The sequence below is a fragment of the Carassius gibelio genome, chromosome B9, assembly GCF_023724105.1.
Source record: "Carassius gibelio isolate Cgi1373 ecotype wild population from Czech Republic chromosome B9, carGib1.2-hapl.c, whole genome shotgun sequence".
NCBI lineage: Eukaryota > Metazoa > Chordata > Actinopteri > Cypriniformes > Cyprinidae > Carassius > Carassius gibelio.
This window is the reverse complement of record NC_068404.1, coordinates 105904-121201: the sequence shown is the minus strand read 5'-3', so window position 1 is coordinate 121201 and position 15298 is coordinate 105904. Positions and strand designations below refer to the sequence as shown.

At 46.0% G+C, this 15298-nt stretch overlaps 1 protein-coding gene across 1 annotated transcript; it reads right to left on the bottom strand.

The window, feature by feature from the left end:
* Positions 1-462: 462 nt before the first annotated feature.
* LOC127965516 (aurora kinase A-like) lies at positions 463-14233 on the bottom strand. The gene is made up of 7 exons (XM_052566349.1): positions 13507-14233; positions 2418-2720; positions 2177-2259; positions 2012-2059; positions 1565-1937; positions 1263-1442; positions 463-1184 (listed from the first exon to the last, which is right to left on the bottom strand). Exons 1-7 carry the CDS (start codon positions 14231-14233, stop codon positions 1093-1095), a joined length of 1806 nt encoding a protein of 601 aa, XP_052422309.1. The 3' UTR covers positions 463-1092.
* Positions 14234-15298: the final 1065 nt, after the last annotated feature.

Below are 15298 nucleotides of genomic sequence, written 5' to 3'. Positions count from 1 at the left end.
AAATATATATATATATATATATATAAAACTATTTAAAATATGAAATTAAAACAAAAATACACACAGAAAAATCAAGTTACACGAATGTACCTAAAAGAGTACAAATGCCGACCTGCCAACCTTGGAAATTTGTTTTAAGTACCATCAGTGTGGCGGGCGGTCGAGGGGGGCGGGGGGTAAACAGTTTACTGTTTTATGGAACTGTTTAGTTAGGTTTTGCTATTTTTTTATGACATTTTAAAAAAGAAAATAAAAAGTCGAGTACACTTTATGAAAAACTCTTTATGAATTTTTTTTTATAAACAAATAAAGTGAATGTAAGCATGTATGCATGTATTATGTGCAAAAAAAGGGTTAAAATCACAAATCACATTGTAATCTTAAAACAAAAATTATTTTAAAGCAGAAGTTAAAGTTACTAAACTAAAAATGAAAATAATAAAAAGCAGAGACTATGGCCTAATGGAGTAAGCTTCCTGCTTGTTTATGTTACTTTGTTAAAATGAGCCAAAGCAAAGTCATTCTTTAACATTTTGTCACAATTTGATTTAATTATATTCATTGCTTTTGAATGTGTAAAATTTCAACATTTCTGTTTCGTAAACATTGTGGGGACTACTTGAATTACTACTTAATTTTTTGGTGACTTAAATTCTGTCTAACACCAAGTGGACTTTTTTCCATGAATACATTATGCTAGTTAACACTCTGCCCCAGACTCTTTCTGATCCTGTTCTGCTTCTTGACACTTTTCTCCCTTCTCTCGACTGTATTTGTGGAGAAACTACACATATTGATCTGTGGCCCGTCGGGCTGAGGTTTCAGCTGCTGTGTGTTCAGACTCCTCCAGCATCCACACAGAGCCCCTCACAGACTGGAGCAGAGGATCAAAACCCTTCATTGTGTGGCGGCCATTAGTCCATGATCCTCTGCTCTTTCTGTAGGTGATCAGGAAGCTGTTCTCTGCACTTCCTGTGTCACTCCTGCTCACCCTATACAAACAATCAGAAGCATTTATCTAGTCTGATCCTAACAAGACAATCCAGCCATGACTGCTGTGAGTCAGATAAGTGTGTGTCACTGGCCACCTGCTCAGTGTAACCAGGGGTGGCGCTCAATGTCGTCTAAACTGGGCCGATCTGATGCCGCTGCACTGAGGCACCAGCGAATCAGCTGACGGCACTCTGTTACACACAACACAGTGTTCAGGAACACAAAACCACACGCTTCACCTGGATCTGGACCTGATTTCTGTCTCTTGCCTGTCGACAGCTCTCTAGGAAAGAGCAGTCTGCTTTTGGAGGTGACCCTCAATGCGCCTCTGAAGGGGAAACAGCTGCACAGGATGTTGTAGAGCGTCACCCCCACTGACCAAACCGTAGCCGGTCCCGCATGATAACGGTGATGCCGAAACCACTCAGGAGGGGCGTACTGAAGAGTGCCTGAGAGACCCAACAAGACCACAAACATCATCTGAAGAGGCCCCAGTCCAAACAGATTCCCTTCGCTCGATCATCAAAAGTCCACAAACAAACACAGATCACTGCAGGGAGATCAAACCAACCTGCAAAGTGTTTGTAGGCCGAGTCTTTCAGCAGATCTCCACAGCCGAAGTCCAGCAGCTTGATGTCATGTGAGTCTGTGGAGATCAGCAGGTTCTCTGGTTTGACGTCCCGGTGCAGGACTCCACGGCTCTCGCAGTGTTTCAGCGCCGTGATCAGCTGCAGCAGCACTTTCTTGGCCAGACTCTCCTCCAGGCGTCCGTTCTCCTCACAGAAACTCTCCAGATCTTGGCAAGGAAGCGGGCGCTCCAGGATCATGGTGTAGCGTCTGGGACGGTCAAACCACTCCAGCAGCTGCAGGACGTTGGGGCAGGCAGGAGCCGAATTGACCAGGGTCATCAACGCCACCTCCAGCGGCAGCCGACCCTGACCTTCCTGCAGGACAAACGCTCCGTTATATCCAGCGCTGAATCAGACCAAACAGAGTAACAGATTCACTCTCAACTCACAACTCTCAGTCTCTGTGTTCCTCGTTTAGAGACGTACTTGATGGCAACCTGTAGACAGATGAAGCACAGTAAACCACGCTGGCTAATTATCACCCATGAGGGACATTTACTGACATCAACATTTCTAAAAGCTGTTTAACTGCAGGAGGTAAGAAAATGTCTCACTGGCAGTCCATCAGACCTGCGGGTCCCAGCATACACAGAGCCGAATCCTCCTCGCCCCAGCAATGGGCCCTTCACATACGCTTCTGCAACACACAAGATCACAAGAAACGTCTTTAACAGAAAACATGCTGCAGCATCTAAACCTGTTACACAACGTTACTGTAATTCAGCTGAAGAACATTTTCAGTGAGTAATCATTGAGTGAGTCTTTAATCAGGTGTTTAATATGAGTGTATCTGACCTCTGCGGGAGCGTTTGGCAGCTCTTCTGTATGAAGGAGACGGATGCTCATCCTCCTGGCTGCCGCTCTGCCACTTCCTCTTCCTGTGAGGCTGATCTGTGGACACAGAAACGGCCAACTCTGAAGGCAGAGGTGCGATGTATCCAGGCAGCTCTTGGCTCAGCGGCTGGTTTGGGTTTGGCAGCGGTTCCTGAGCGCCGTCACCAGAGCCACGTCTCTCAAGCTCCTGATCATCCGTCTGAGAGACAGCAGCACTCCTGGATCTGGAGCGGCCCGAGCCTGCAATATTACACACATCAAACACTTACAGCCTTTATTAGCAACATTTATTAATAATCAACCACCAATGGTACTGCTCACATCCAGTTAGGTTACTTTACATTTTAATTGTCTTGAATTGAATTTAAGCAGCTCTGTAATTTGCCAGCATTATAATTGTGTCAAAGAATTAAACACATATTTCACTGATTTTCATACACAAGGAATAAAATACATGTGATCAGTGAGCTGGTAGAAATGTGTGATTAAATGAGTTAACCTGCACACATTTCTTCACATCACTTCATTAACACAATGAACAACATCGTACTATAATAACATACCAATAATAAACAAACTAAATTAAAACACTCACCTTGTCTTTCACCCAAATGAGCCATTGACAAACTCCTCCAAACTCCAATCAAAACAAGAAATTAATCAACAAAAAGGTAATTAATTAATCAATTAATTAATTACTGAAAGAAAGAAAGAAAGAAAGAAAGAAAGAAAGAAAGAAAGAAAAATCTGAAATAAGAAGAGAAAAATAGAATAAGTCTTTCCTCAGAAATAATCAGAAATCCTTCAAAAATAAAACTCTACTCAAAGAAAAATCCTCCGATCTCCTAAAATAAAAGTCTCTTCTCTGAACTCCGTCGAAAATCACAATCTCAGCACAGAAAATGTTCTCCAGAAGTCTCTGAAGTCGCCTCGTCTCTCAACCAGCAGATATCGATCAGATCATAACACGCGTCGCTATAGCAACTACAATTCGCGTGCGTGAGTTCAAAACTATTGAAAAGATTAATAAACTCTAATTCAGTTTAACCAGAGCTCATTATAGCATCTCTGATATATACTGATTTATGCCTTTATTAATAAATCTCACAAGTTAATATAAAAAGTATATAAAAATTCAATGTATAAGATAAATGTGTGCGCTCGCGCTTTTGTGCACGCGACGTCAGGCGAGCATAAGTGAATCTAATTGTAGTTGCTATAGCGACGCGGGTTGTTATGATTTCGGAATAAATATTTGTACACATTTTCAACTAAAACCTTGATATATAACGTAATGTTGTTGTAGAATATTGTTGTGAATAATTCCTAACCATAAAGTGCTCAGAAATGGTTAAAAAATGTATTAATAGATATTGTCTTTCTCCCAGCCAACATGTCCATGTGGGTCCCGCATGGGATTTATCTGGGCTATGTGGGTGTCAACTGGGCATGGGCTCAGAGTGGGGACTTTGATGGGCTGAATGTGTGCCCAGCTTGGATACAGTTGTGGACCCAGTTAGGCTGCCCATTATTGTTTATTTGTGGGTCCCAGATGGGCCACATTTGGGCTATATTAGGATATATTTATAGTTACATAATTTTTTTCACATTATTTATTTTTATGCAGTTATGGATAGCTACATAACCCTAATAATTAAATTGATTTAATTGTATGTATTTCATGTTTTATTCATTAAGGGTTATATCATAATGTAACAATATAAGATTATTTATTTTATGAAGAATCCTATTTTATTTATTCATAAGTACCTCAAAGTGTTTTTTGCTGGCCGACCGGCTGGACCATCATGAGGCAGGCGGGAAGAGTCATCGCCATAAAGAAGAACATTTTATGTTTTGAGATGATATGTGTTCTCTGAATATTGTTGTATAGTCTTTCTAATTAAGTACATTAACTCTTTTAAATTGTATTTTTATATTTACACCATTTCTTTTCCACTGGCAAAATGTGTTCCCTATCATAGGTCACTTCGATGCTGCGGTGACGTCACCACGTATGGGAACACCTCCGGTGTGACGAATGTCTGAAGCCCTATACCATCCCGCCAATCCTATTGGCCAAATGGCGCATAGCACCACCCTACGCATGCGCACGCATGATATACCTGGGTGCAGCGCGCCATTTCGCTCAGATTTCATTCCTTCAGGAATAGCGAATCTTCTGTGCCCTATCATCTCGCGTTCTCCAGCGATTTTCTTCGAGCAGTGTTAACTCCTCTTTCGCGGACGCGATGAGTCAACGAAAGGTAAGAGCCGTATATGGGTTTATCACAGGGAGGCACTCATGAGAGATTCGTTTGCAGCCTCTCTCATGTTCTCTCTGTGATAGCCTACGGCTATGGTAAAATAAGAAAAGTATCCGCGCTCTGGAGTCTATTTCTTCAGTCGCCTCGCGTCTAACCCCCACCGTTCGCTTCTGCGGTCGCCGAGGCCCCGCACGAGGTGTTGGTTAGGGGCGATATGTGCGGCTTGACTATGAGTACAGTGATGCACTGGAGTTTTCCACTTGCTCGCTCTCCCCTACTCGAGCGCGTTGATCAGAGCAGTTTTGCTTTATACTATGTTGTCTAACCGCAGCTTCTACTCAGAGTAGGCTCTGACCTGCATAAGCGGTTCTCTCCCTCCGAGCGGACAGGAGAAACGCGCTTCCCCTTCCTCAGTGTGCTACATGGCGGACTGCTATTATATAGCGATGCCGTTTGACTACCTCTCTAGCCGAACGGATCGCGCCAAACTCCGCCGCGACCTAGTCTCGTCTAGACGTATCGAGTCGTGTCTATTTCGGCAATTTTATTCTCTTATTACGGTTCTTACGAGAAGCCTCTCGTTCTTTCCCCACACTCTAACATTGACCGTCTCGCAGCACAAGCACTTCGAGCGTCACTGAACTGAGCTGTTATTTGAGCGCCCCTCAGACACTGCACAATTCAGTCTTCAGAGTTTGAGGGACGGCACAAGAGACTGGCGAATTTGGCCAGTTTATGACGGCTCACACAGCTGCCGCGTTCTCGCTAGCGGCGTGGCCCTATGTTTATCTTGTTGGATTAAATCCTGCCGTGGACACGCTTCAGGATTATACACAACGAAACACAGCGAGTTTGACGCATGCATTTCCTTCTATGTTTGCCGGGGTCTGTGCCCTCCACTGAAGAGTGCTGTTGGACTGCTAATGCACATCCAACCCTCTCACTGCAGTCCCCCACGCTCTAACATTGACTGTCTCGCAGCACAAGCACTTCGAGCGTCACTGAACTGAGCTGTTATTGGAGCGCCCCCTCAGACACTCTGCACTATTCAGTCTTCAGAGTCTGAGGGACGCCACAAGAGACTGGCAAATATGGCCAGTTTATGACGGCTCACACAGCTGCCGCGTTCTCGCTAGCGGCGTGGCCTAATGTTTTCTTGTTGGATTAAATCCTGCCGTGAACACGCTTCAGGATTATATACAACGAAACGCAGCGAGTTTGACGCATGCGCTTTACTTCATGTTTGCCAGGGTCTGTGCCCTCCACTAGAGAGTGCTGTTGGACTGCTAATGCACATCCAACCCTTTCACTGCAGTCCCCACGCTCTAACATTGACTGTCTCGCAGCAAAGGCACCTCGAGCATCATTGGATTGAGCTATCATTTGAGCGCCCCCTCAGACACTCTGCACAATCCAGCCTTCAGAGTCTGAGGGACGCCACGAGAGACTGGCGAATATGGCCAGTTATGACGGCTCACACAGCTGCCGCGTTCTCGCTAGCGGCGTGGCCTAATGTTATCTTGTTGGATTAAATCCTGCCGTGAACACGCTTCAGGATTATACACAACGAAACGCGGCGAGTTTGACGCTTGCGCTTTCCTTCTATGTTTGCCAGGGTCTGTGCCCTCCACTAGAGAGTGCTGTTGGACTGCTAATGCACATCCAACCCTCTCACTGCAGTCCACACGCTCTAACATTGACTGTCTCGCAGCAAAGCCACCTCGAGCATCATTGGATTGAGCTATCATTTGAGCGCCCCCTCAGACACTCTGCACAATCCAGCCTTCAGAGTTTGAGGGACGGCACAAAAGGCTGGCAGAGATGGCCAGTTTATGACTGCTCATACAGCCGCCACGTTCTCGCAATGGCGACGTGGCCCGATTTTTATCTTGGTGAATTTAATCCTGCCGTGGATACGCTTCAGGATTATACACAACGAAACGCAGCAAGTTTACGCATGCGCTTTACTTCATGTTCGCCAGGGACTGTGCCCTCCACTAGAGAGTGCTGTTGGACCGCTAATGCGCATCCAACACTCTCACTGCAGTCCCTACGCTCTACATTGACTGTCTCGCAGCAAACAGCGCTTCGAGCAGCATTGGATCAGGCTGTAACGCCAGGCGTAAATAATAAATAATAATTAATAATCCCTCAGACACTGCGCAATCCAGCTTTCAGATCTTGAGGGGCGATTCAAGGGTCTTACACAGACGACCCGTTTATGACGGCTCGCACAGCCGCCGTTTTAGTTAGCGGCAGAGCCTGATGTTCAATTCGTTGGTCTAATTCCTGCCGTGGACACGTTCAGGAATATACACAACGGGACGCAATAGCTCTTATGCATACACTTCCCCTGTGCACGAATGCCGCAGGCTTTTCCGTGCACGGACATTATGTGTATGACAGCGTTGCAGAAAGCGGAAATTTGAGACTGCTAGTATCGTTTTGGGTCGCGTGGAACGCTTGCCCGGCATTTCTCAATGGGTGTTACGCACAATTGTCACGGATACACCAATTCGTTTTTTAGAGGCCCGCCTCTTTCCGCTGAATTCTTTCCACGGTGGTAGACTGATGGTAATAGCAGTGTTGTGACAGGAGATGTCAACTCTGCTGAGCAAAGGGGCTATAGAAGTCGTAGACCCCGTACTTCTCAATGCATGGATGTAGCTCTGGCCCCGTTGCGGCTCCAGGGCGTCCGTCTGTTAACCACTTGGACGATTGGCAGCGGCATTCCCCGTAATTTGTCTGGGGTTACTTCACATGCGCCCTTTTCAGTGGAAAAGTGGGCGGAAAGACGAAATATTTCACCCCGTTGTCTTCCGCATCCGACGATTTCGGTGACACGGAGTTGTGTGATGTCATTAAAGCTATGGATGCCAACCGAGTTTCTCCTACCGGGGTTCGGCTGGGGATTTGAGCTTTCCCAGAGACCGTCACGACGGATGCGTCTTTGACCGGTTGGGGAGCTGTTTGTCAAGGGCTACCAGCCCATGGAGTGTGGACCGCTGCACGACGCAGTTGGTATATAAACCGGTTGGAATTACTGGCAGTTTTCTGGCTCTCCAGTAATTCGCGAATCTGCTGATCGGCCGTCTTGTGCTGCTCAGATCAGACAACACAGCGTTTGTCTCATACATGAATCATTAGGAAGGATTACGCTCTCGCCCCCTGTGCAGGCTGGCGAGACATGTTCTTCTCTGGTCTCAGAGAAAATTTCTGTCGATCCGAGTTGTTCATGTCCCCGGACGTTTGAACTTCGGAGCAGATATGCTATCCAGACGGGCTCTGGAACAGGGAGAATGGAGATTACACCTCCAGACGGTGAATCTTTTATGGCGGATATTCGGCAAGCGAAAGTGGATTTATTCGCGTCAAACATGACTACGCATTGCCCGCTATGGTTCTCCCTATGCCCCCCATCGCCCCTGGGCGTGGATGCATTAGCTCACAGCTGGCCCACGACCAGTCTGTATGCTTTTCCTCCGATTCGTTTGATCCCAGCGGTATTATGCAGAATACGGTGGGACAGAGTGGATCAGCTGCTGCTGGTGGCTCCGCGATGGCACACGCAGCCGTGGTTTGCGGATCTGATCAGTCTGCTAGCGGGCTCTCCTTGGAGATTCCCCTCAGACAGGATTTATTATCACAAGCACAGGGGCTGATTTGGCACCCGAGGCCGGATCTGTGGAAACTGTGGGCGTGGCCACTGAGCGGAGTGCATTAGTATGTCCCAGTCTTTCTGTTGAAACCACTGAGACTATATTGAATTCTAGAGCAGCTTCTACGAGACGCTTATATGCTTTCAAGTGGAGACTGATTACAGCCTGGTGTGGCAATCGTAATGTGGATCCAGTTTACTGCCCAGTGGCTTCAGTGCTGGAGTTCCTCCAGGATTGTTTTTCGGATGGCGTAACACCAGCCACTTTTAGGTTTACGTGGCAGCCATTTCAGCTTACCACGAATACATAGGCGGTGCCTCTATGAGGCGTCATCCACTAGTTTCTCGTTTCGTACAGCGTGCGCGACGGCTGAGGCCTTTCCGCCCTGTGCGAGTTCCTTCATGGGGTTTTTCCATTGTGTTGCTAGGTTTATCAGGGCATCCGTTTGAGCCCTTGGAGACCGTATCGGATAAATTCTTGACACTGAAGACACTTCTTCTCATGGCTTTATCCTCCCTCAAGAGAGTTGGGGATTTACAGGCTCTTTCTGTTTCACCCTCATGCATGGAATTTGCACCGGGCTCTGTGAAGGTGCTGCTGCGGCCCAGGCCTAACTATGTTCCTAAGGTCGCATCTAACCTCTTTCGCTTTCAGCAAGTGTTCCTGGAAGCTTTTTCACCTGCTGAGGCTGGATCAGAAGATCTAAGTCTTTGCCCTGTGAGAGCTTTAAAGACTTATGTGGATCGTACAGCCCCTTGGCGTGAATCTGACCAGCTGTTTGTCTGTCTTGGACATAAAAGTAAGGGCCATGCGGTTCCAAAACAGCGCATGTCCCATTGGCTGGTGGAGGCAATTTCTTTGGCCTATGAGGCGCGCGGACTCGCTTCGCCCTTAGGAATTAAGGCTCATTCCACTTGAGCTGTGGCTTCTTCTCAAGCTTTTCTCAGTGGATCTTCTATGGATGATATCTGTGCTGCGGCAGGATGGTCCTCACCGAGCACTTTTATCAAGTCCTACAGTCTGGATGTGAGGATGGCTCCTGGCTCCCGGGTTCTCTCCGCTTGAGCAGATGCTTCCCCGGATCTCAGTTATCAGGTACGTCAGGCGTTTTGGTATATCGTTCCCATACGTGGTGACGTCACCGCAGCATCGAAGTGACCTATGATAGGGAACATCTCGGTTACGTATGTAACCTTGGTTCCCTGAATAGGGAACGAGATGCTGCGGTTCTGGCCGTTCCGTACCTTGATAACTTCTTCATCTTCAGTCATGAAATCTGAGCGAAATGGCGCGCTGCACCCAGGTATATCATGCGTGCGCATGCGTAGGGTGGTGCTATGCGCCATTTGGCCAATAGGATTGGCGGGATGGTATAGGGCTTCAGACATTCGTCACACCGGAGGTGTTCCCATACGTGGTGACGTCACCGCAGCATCTCGTTCCCTATTCAGGGAACCAAGGTTACATACGTAACCGAGATGTTATCTGTGATTTTACTTGTAGGCTATGTTCATTGATGAAATATGGTTAATATTCTCATAATTCTGTGTTGTTAAAGTTCAGCTTTGAAAAATAAAAGATGAATCATGAATAAAGCTGTTGGTGTGAAGCAATAACTTGTGTTATTGAATATATAACAAAATTAAAAATAATAAAATAATATTACTTTTAAAATTACATTTCTAAACTGAATAGTGTCACTTTTAACTTGTTCATATTACCTTTAGTAGTATAACTATACCTTTGAGTGACATTTTTGTACTGGCACAACTTATAACCATGCATGCTTTTTAATGCTTTTGTGAATGTTTTAGTGGTATTTTAAAATAATTGCCTTTTCTGTTTTTCTTTCTTTACTGTTTTATTTTTTATTTTTTAGGTATGAACCTGAGAAGTCTGCACAGGCCCTGGAATAATACCATTTCATTCTGTTCTGTTCAAGTATTTTTGTATTAACACTTTCTATGAAGCTCATATTATACATTATAAGGGTATTCTTAAAGCATTATAAGGACTGCATTATAATACAACTTATAATATGTTGGATCATCTCATGAATATTCATAAGAACAAGTTTAATATATTTACTTATTTGTGGTTATAGCTTTTAAGAGTATGATTATTTATAATCTCTTGTTAAACACAGCTCAGGACCTAGTCAAAACCATGTGAAAGCTACATGCAGGTAGGAGCAATGGGCATGCCAAAGGTAGGGGGCATTCCAAAAGGTTTCTGATTGGTGAAAAAAAAAGGTGGCGGGCGTGCCAAAAGGTTTCTCATTGGTAAAACGAAAGATGCGTTTTTAATATATAGATTTAAACAGAGAGAGTGTGTCTGAACCCCGAACATTATCAGGAAGGCTTTTCAGAGTTTGGGAGCCAAATGTGAAAAAGCTCTACCTCCTTTAGTGGACTTTGCTATGCTAGGAACTACCGAAAGTCCAGCATTTTATGACCTTAGGGAGCGTGATGAAATATAACGTGGTATAAGGCTAGTTAGGTACGCAGGAGCTAAACCATTTAGGGCCTTATAGGTAAGTAATGATAATTTGTAACTGATATGGAACTCAATAGGTAGCCAGTGCAGAGACTGTAAAACTGGGGTAATATGATCATATTTTCTTGACCTGGTAAGGACTCTAGCTGCTGAATTTTGGACTACCTGTAGCTTGTTTACTGAAGAAGCAGGACAACCATCTAGAAGTGCATTACAATAGTCCAGTCTAGAGGTCATGAATGTATGAACTAGCTTTTCTGCTTCAGAAACCGATAACATGTTTCATAGCTTGGCAATGTTTCAAAGATGGAAGAATGCAATTTTTGTAACATGGGAAATATGATTTTCAAAAGACAAGTTGCTTTCTTATATAACACCCAGATTTTTGACTGTAGAGGTAGTAACAGTACATCCGTCTAGTTGCAGATTGTAATTAAAAGATTCTGTGTACGTTTTTTTGTTGCAATATTTAATATCTCTGTCTTATCCGAATTTAATAGGATAAAATTATTGGTCATCCAATCTTTTACATTTTTAACACACTCCGTTATATTAGATAATTTAGAAGTTGAATCTGGTCTCATTGAGATATATAGCTGAGTATCATCAGGATAACAGTGGAAGCTAATTCCGTATTTTCTAATAATATTACAAAGGGGCAACGTGTATATTGAAAATATAAGTGGACCTAGGACGGATTCCTTGTGGCACTCCACATTTTACTGCTAATAAATGAGATGATTCCCCATTTAAATAAAGAAAATGGTAGCGATCGGACAGGTAGGATCTAAACCATCTTAGAGCCTGCCCTTGAATACCTCTATAGGTTAGTTGTCACGGCGCGGTAGAGACGGCGCCGTGGAAAGAACAAGATCTGGGTCCAAGTGCAGGGAAGAGACACTTTATTTTAACAAGAACAAACGAGAACTAAAAGGCCAACACGGCAAAAACAAAACCAAAACGAATCACAAGAAAACAAGCATGAGAAACACAGGTACATAGACATTACAATATAGCCAGGCAGAGTGGTGGGTGAGACGAAACTATATACTCGTGAACAAATAGGGAACAGCTGTGTGCGTGATTATGTGCACAGGTGTACAGAGTGAGTGGATGCAACAGGTGTACAGAGTGAATAAGGTAATGAGTCAGGGGGCCAGGGAGAAACACAGGTGGAGCAACTAAACAGTAACAAGGTGACAAGGTGAGCAGGGTCAGAAAAGGAAAGGAGAGAGCACATGGCACCAAATAACACAACACAAGCCATGTGCTCACAGAAAGACAAAGACAGAAAGACAGAAGACTGTGACAGAACCCCTCCCTTAAGGAGTGGATTCCAGACACTCCAAAATAATAAATCACGGAGGGAGGCGGAACGGAGGTGGATCAGGGGGAGGGATGGAGGGCCAGATAATATGGTAAAACAGAGACAAGAGGACCAGGTAGAATGGGGTAACAGAGACAGACCAACAGGTAAAATGGTAAAACAGAGACAAGAGGACCAGGTAGAATGGGGAAGCAGAGACAAGATACACAGACAAGAAACCCAGGAAGGAGGTGGAACGGCAGAGGATCAGGGGAAGGGAAGGAGGGCCAGGTCCATAGGAGGAAACAGAAAGAAAGACACAGACCGCAGAACAACAAAAAATAACACAAATACTCAAGTCCAAGAAGGACATCACGTGACGCCCCATGAGGACGGAGCAGAAGACCACCATAACGGTGTGGTCCGGACGGACGCCCCCCAGGGCGGAGCAGAACACCACCACAACCGTGTGGTCAGGACAGAAGCCCCCCAGGGCAGAGCAGAAGACCACCACACTCGTGTGGTCCAACCAACGGGAGGACGACAATCTGGCAATCCCATGGTGTACATACTGGACTCCAGAAGATCGGTGCTGACCCGACACTGCTCATGAAGATTGTTGGTGAATTGCATTTGTACATGAAGATCATTGCTGACTTGTATTTGCTTATGAAGATCAGTGGTGACTTGCCTTTGTTCATGAAGATCACCGGTGACTTGACTCTGTCCTTGAAGCTCACCGGTGACTTGACTCTGTCCTTGAAGCTCACCGGTGACTTGACTCTGTCCTTGAAGCTCACCGGTGACTTGACTTGACTCTGGAAGGTCAACGGTGACTAGCCCTGACTCTGGAGGGTCAACGGTGACTAGCCCTGACTCTGGAGGGTCAACGGTGACTAGCCCTGACTCTGGAGGGTCAACGGTGACTAGCCCTGACTCTGTAGGGTCAACGGTGACTAGCCCTGACTCTGGAGGGTCCACGAGCACCTGACTCAACTCTGGAGGGTCCACTGGAACCTGACTCGACTCTGGAGGGTCCACTGGAACCTGACTCGACTCTGGAGGGTCCACTGGAACCTGACTCGACTCTGGAGGGTCCACTGGAACCTGACTCGACTCTGGAGGGTCCACTGGAACCTGACTCGACTCTGGGAGTTCAACAGGAACCTGACTCGACTCTGGGAGTTCAACAGGAACCTGACTCGACTCTGGGAGTTCAACAGGAACCTGACTCGACTCTGGGAGTTCAACAGGAACCTGACTCGACTCTGGGAGTTCAACAGGAACCTGACTCGACTCTGGGAGTTCAACAGGAACCTGACTCGACTCTGGAGAGTTCGCTAGAACCTGACTCGTCTCTGGAGAGTTTACTGGCACCTGACTCGACTCTGGAGGGTCCGGAGCAGTCACCACCGCCTTGTGGGAATCGTGAGCGGACGGCGCTGCCTCGAGGACATCGTGAGCGGATGCCGCCGCCTCGGGGACATCGTAAGCGGACGCCGCTGCCTCGGGGCAATCCTGAGTGGACACCACCGCCTTGGGGCAATCCTGAGTGGAATCTGCAGCTTTGTGAAGGCTAGCAGTCAGCCCCACTGCTTCAGAGGGAACATCAGCAGGCTCCACCACCTTGTGAGTCCTGCGAGCCGACCACGCTGCTCGCTCCGACATCCACTGTGAATCCCGCATGCAGTGCATCAGCCCGTGACGCTCCAGGAACAGGTGTGAGGCACTGGGTGCAGCCGACGAGGCCTCTGCTGACTCCTGGACTGTGGCCTTGGGAGAACCTTGAGCTGGCTCTGCAGCTAACTCCACCCTAACAGCTGAGCCGCTCAACTGCAGAGCCAGGTTGATGTATTCCTCCAGCGTCTCGTCGGGGTGCCAGAATGGCATAAGGGACTTGAAGGGCTCGGCTAGTCCTCCCCAGAAGAAAACCATTAGACAGGTCCTCTCTGTCGCTGACAGCCGAGCCGCCCCCACGAACTCCAAAGCATAATCCTCGATGCTTCGCTCTCCTTGGCAGATGTCAAGGAATCTCCCTGCTGGACCCATATTTGCTGGCTATATTCTGTCACGGCGCGGTAGAGACGGCGCCGTGGAAAGAACAAGATCTGGGTCCAAGTGCAGGGAAGAGACACTTTATTTTAACAAGAACAAACGAGAACTAAAAGGCCAACACGGCAAAAACAAAACCAAAACGAATCACAGGAAAACGAGCATGAGAAACACAGGTACATAGACATTACAATATAGCCAGGCAGAGTGGTGGGTGAGACGAAACTATATACTCGTGAACAAATAGGGAACAGCTGTGTGCGTGATTATGTGCACAGGTGTACAGAGTGAGTGGATGCAACAGGTGTACAGAGTGAATAAGGTAATGAGTCAGGGGGTCAGGGAGAAACACAGGTGGAGCAACTAAACAGTAACGAGGTGACAAGGTGGGCGGGGTCAGAAAAGGAAAGGAGAGAGCACATGGCACCAAATAACACAACACAAGCCATGTGCTCACAGAAAGACAGAAGACTGTGACATTAGTAATTGATCTATGAGTATGTCATGATCTATGGTTTTGAATGCAGCACTAAGATCAAGTAAAACTAGCAATGAGATGCAGCCTTGATCTGTCGCAAGAAGCAGGTCATTTGTTATTTTAACAAGTGCAGTTTCGGTGCTATGGTGGGGGCTGAAACCTGACTGAAATTCTTCATACAGATAATTTTTTTTGCAGGAAGGATATCAATTGAGCAGATACAACTTTTTCTAAAATTTTAGACATAAATGGAAGATTTGAAATAGGCCTATAATTTGCCAGTTCACTAGGATCTAACTTTGGTTTCTTAATAAGAGGCTTAATAACCGCCAGCTTGAATGGTTTTGGGACCTGACCTAAAGATAACGATGAGTAAATGATATTGAGAAGCGGTTCTTCAGCTACAGGTAACAACTCTTTCGTTAATTTAGTGGGTACAGGATCTAATAAACATGTTGTTGGTTTAGTTACAGTGATAAGTTTATTTAGCTCTTCTTGTCCTATATTTGTAGGCACTGCCTACAACTGAAGTGTTAGACGCTGTAGAATTTACATTCGCTATTGTATTTCAAATGTTATCTATT

Bases quoted from the DNA above. Each gene is read 5' to 3' on its own strand.
- LOC127965516 (XM_052566349.1), bottom strand. From the start codon at position 14,233: ATGGGTCCAGCAGGGAGATTCCTTGACATCTGCCAAGGAGAGCGAAGC. The intron at 2,260-2,417 runs GTCAGATACACT...TGTGTGTTGCAG, and splicing joins TGCCAAACGCTCCCGCAGAG to AAGCGTATGTGAAGGGCCCA. The intron at 2,060-2,176 runs GTGAGACATTTT...ATCTGTCTACAG, and splicing joins GCAGGTCTGATGGACTGCCA to GTTGCCATCAAGTACGTCTC.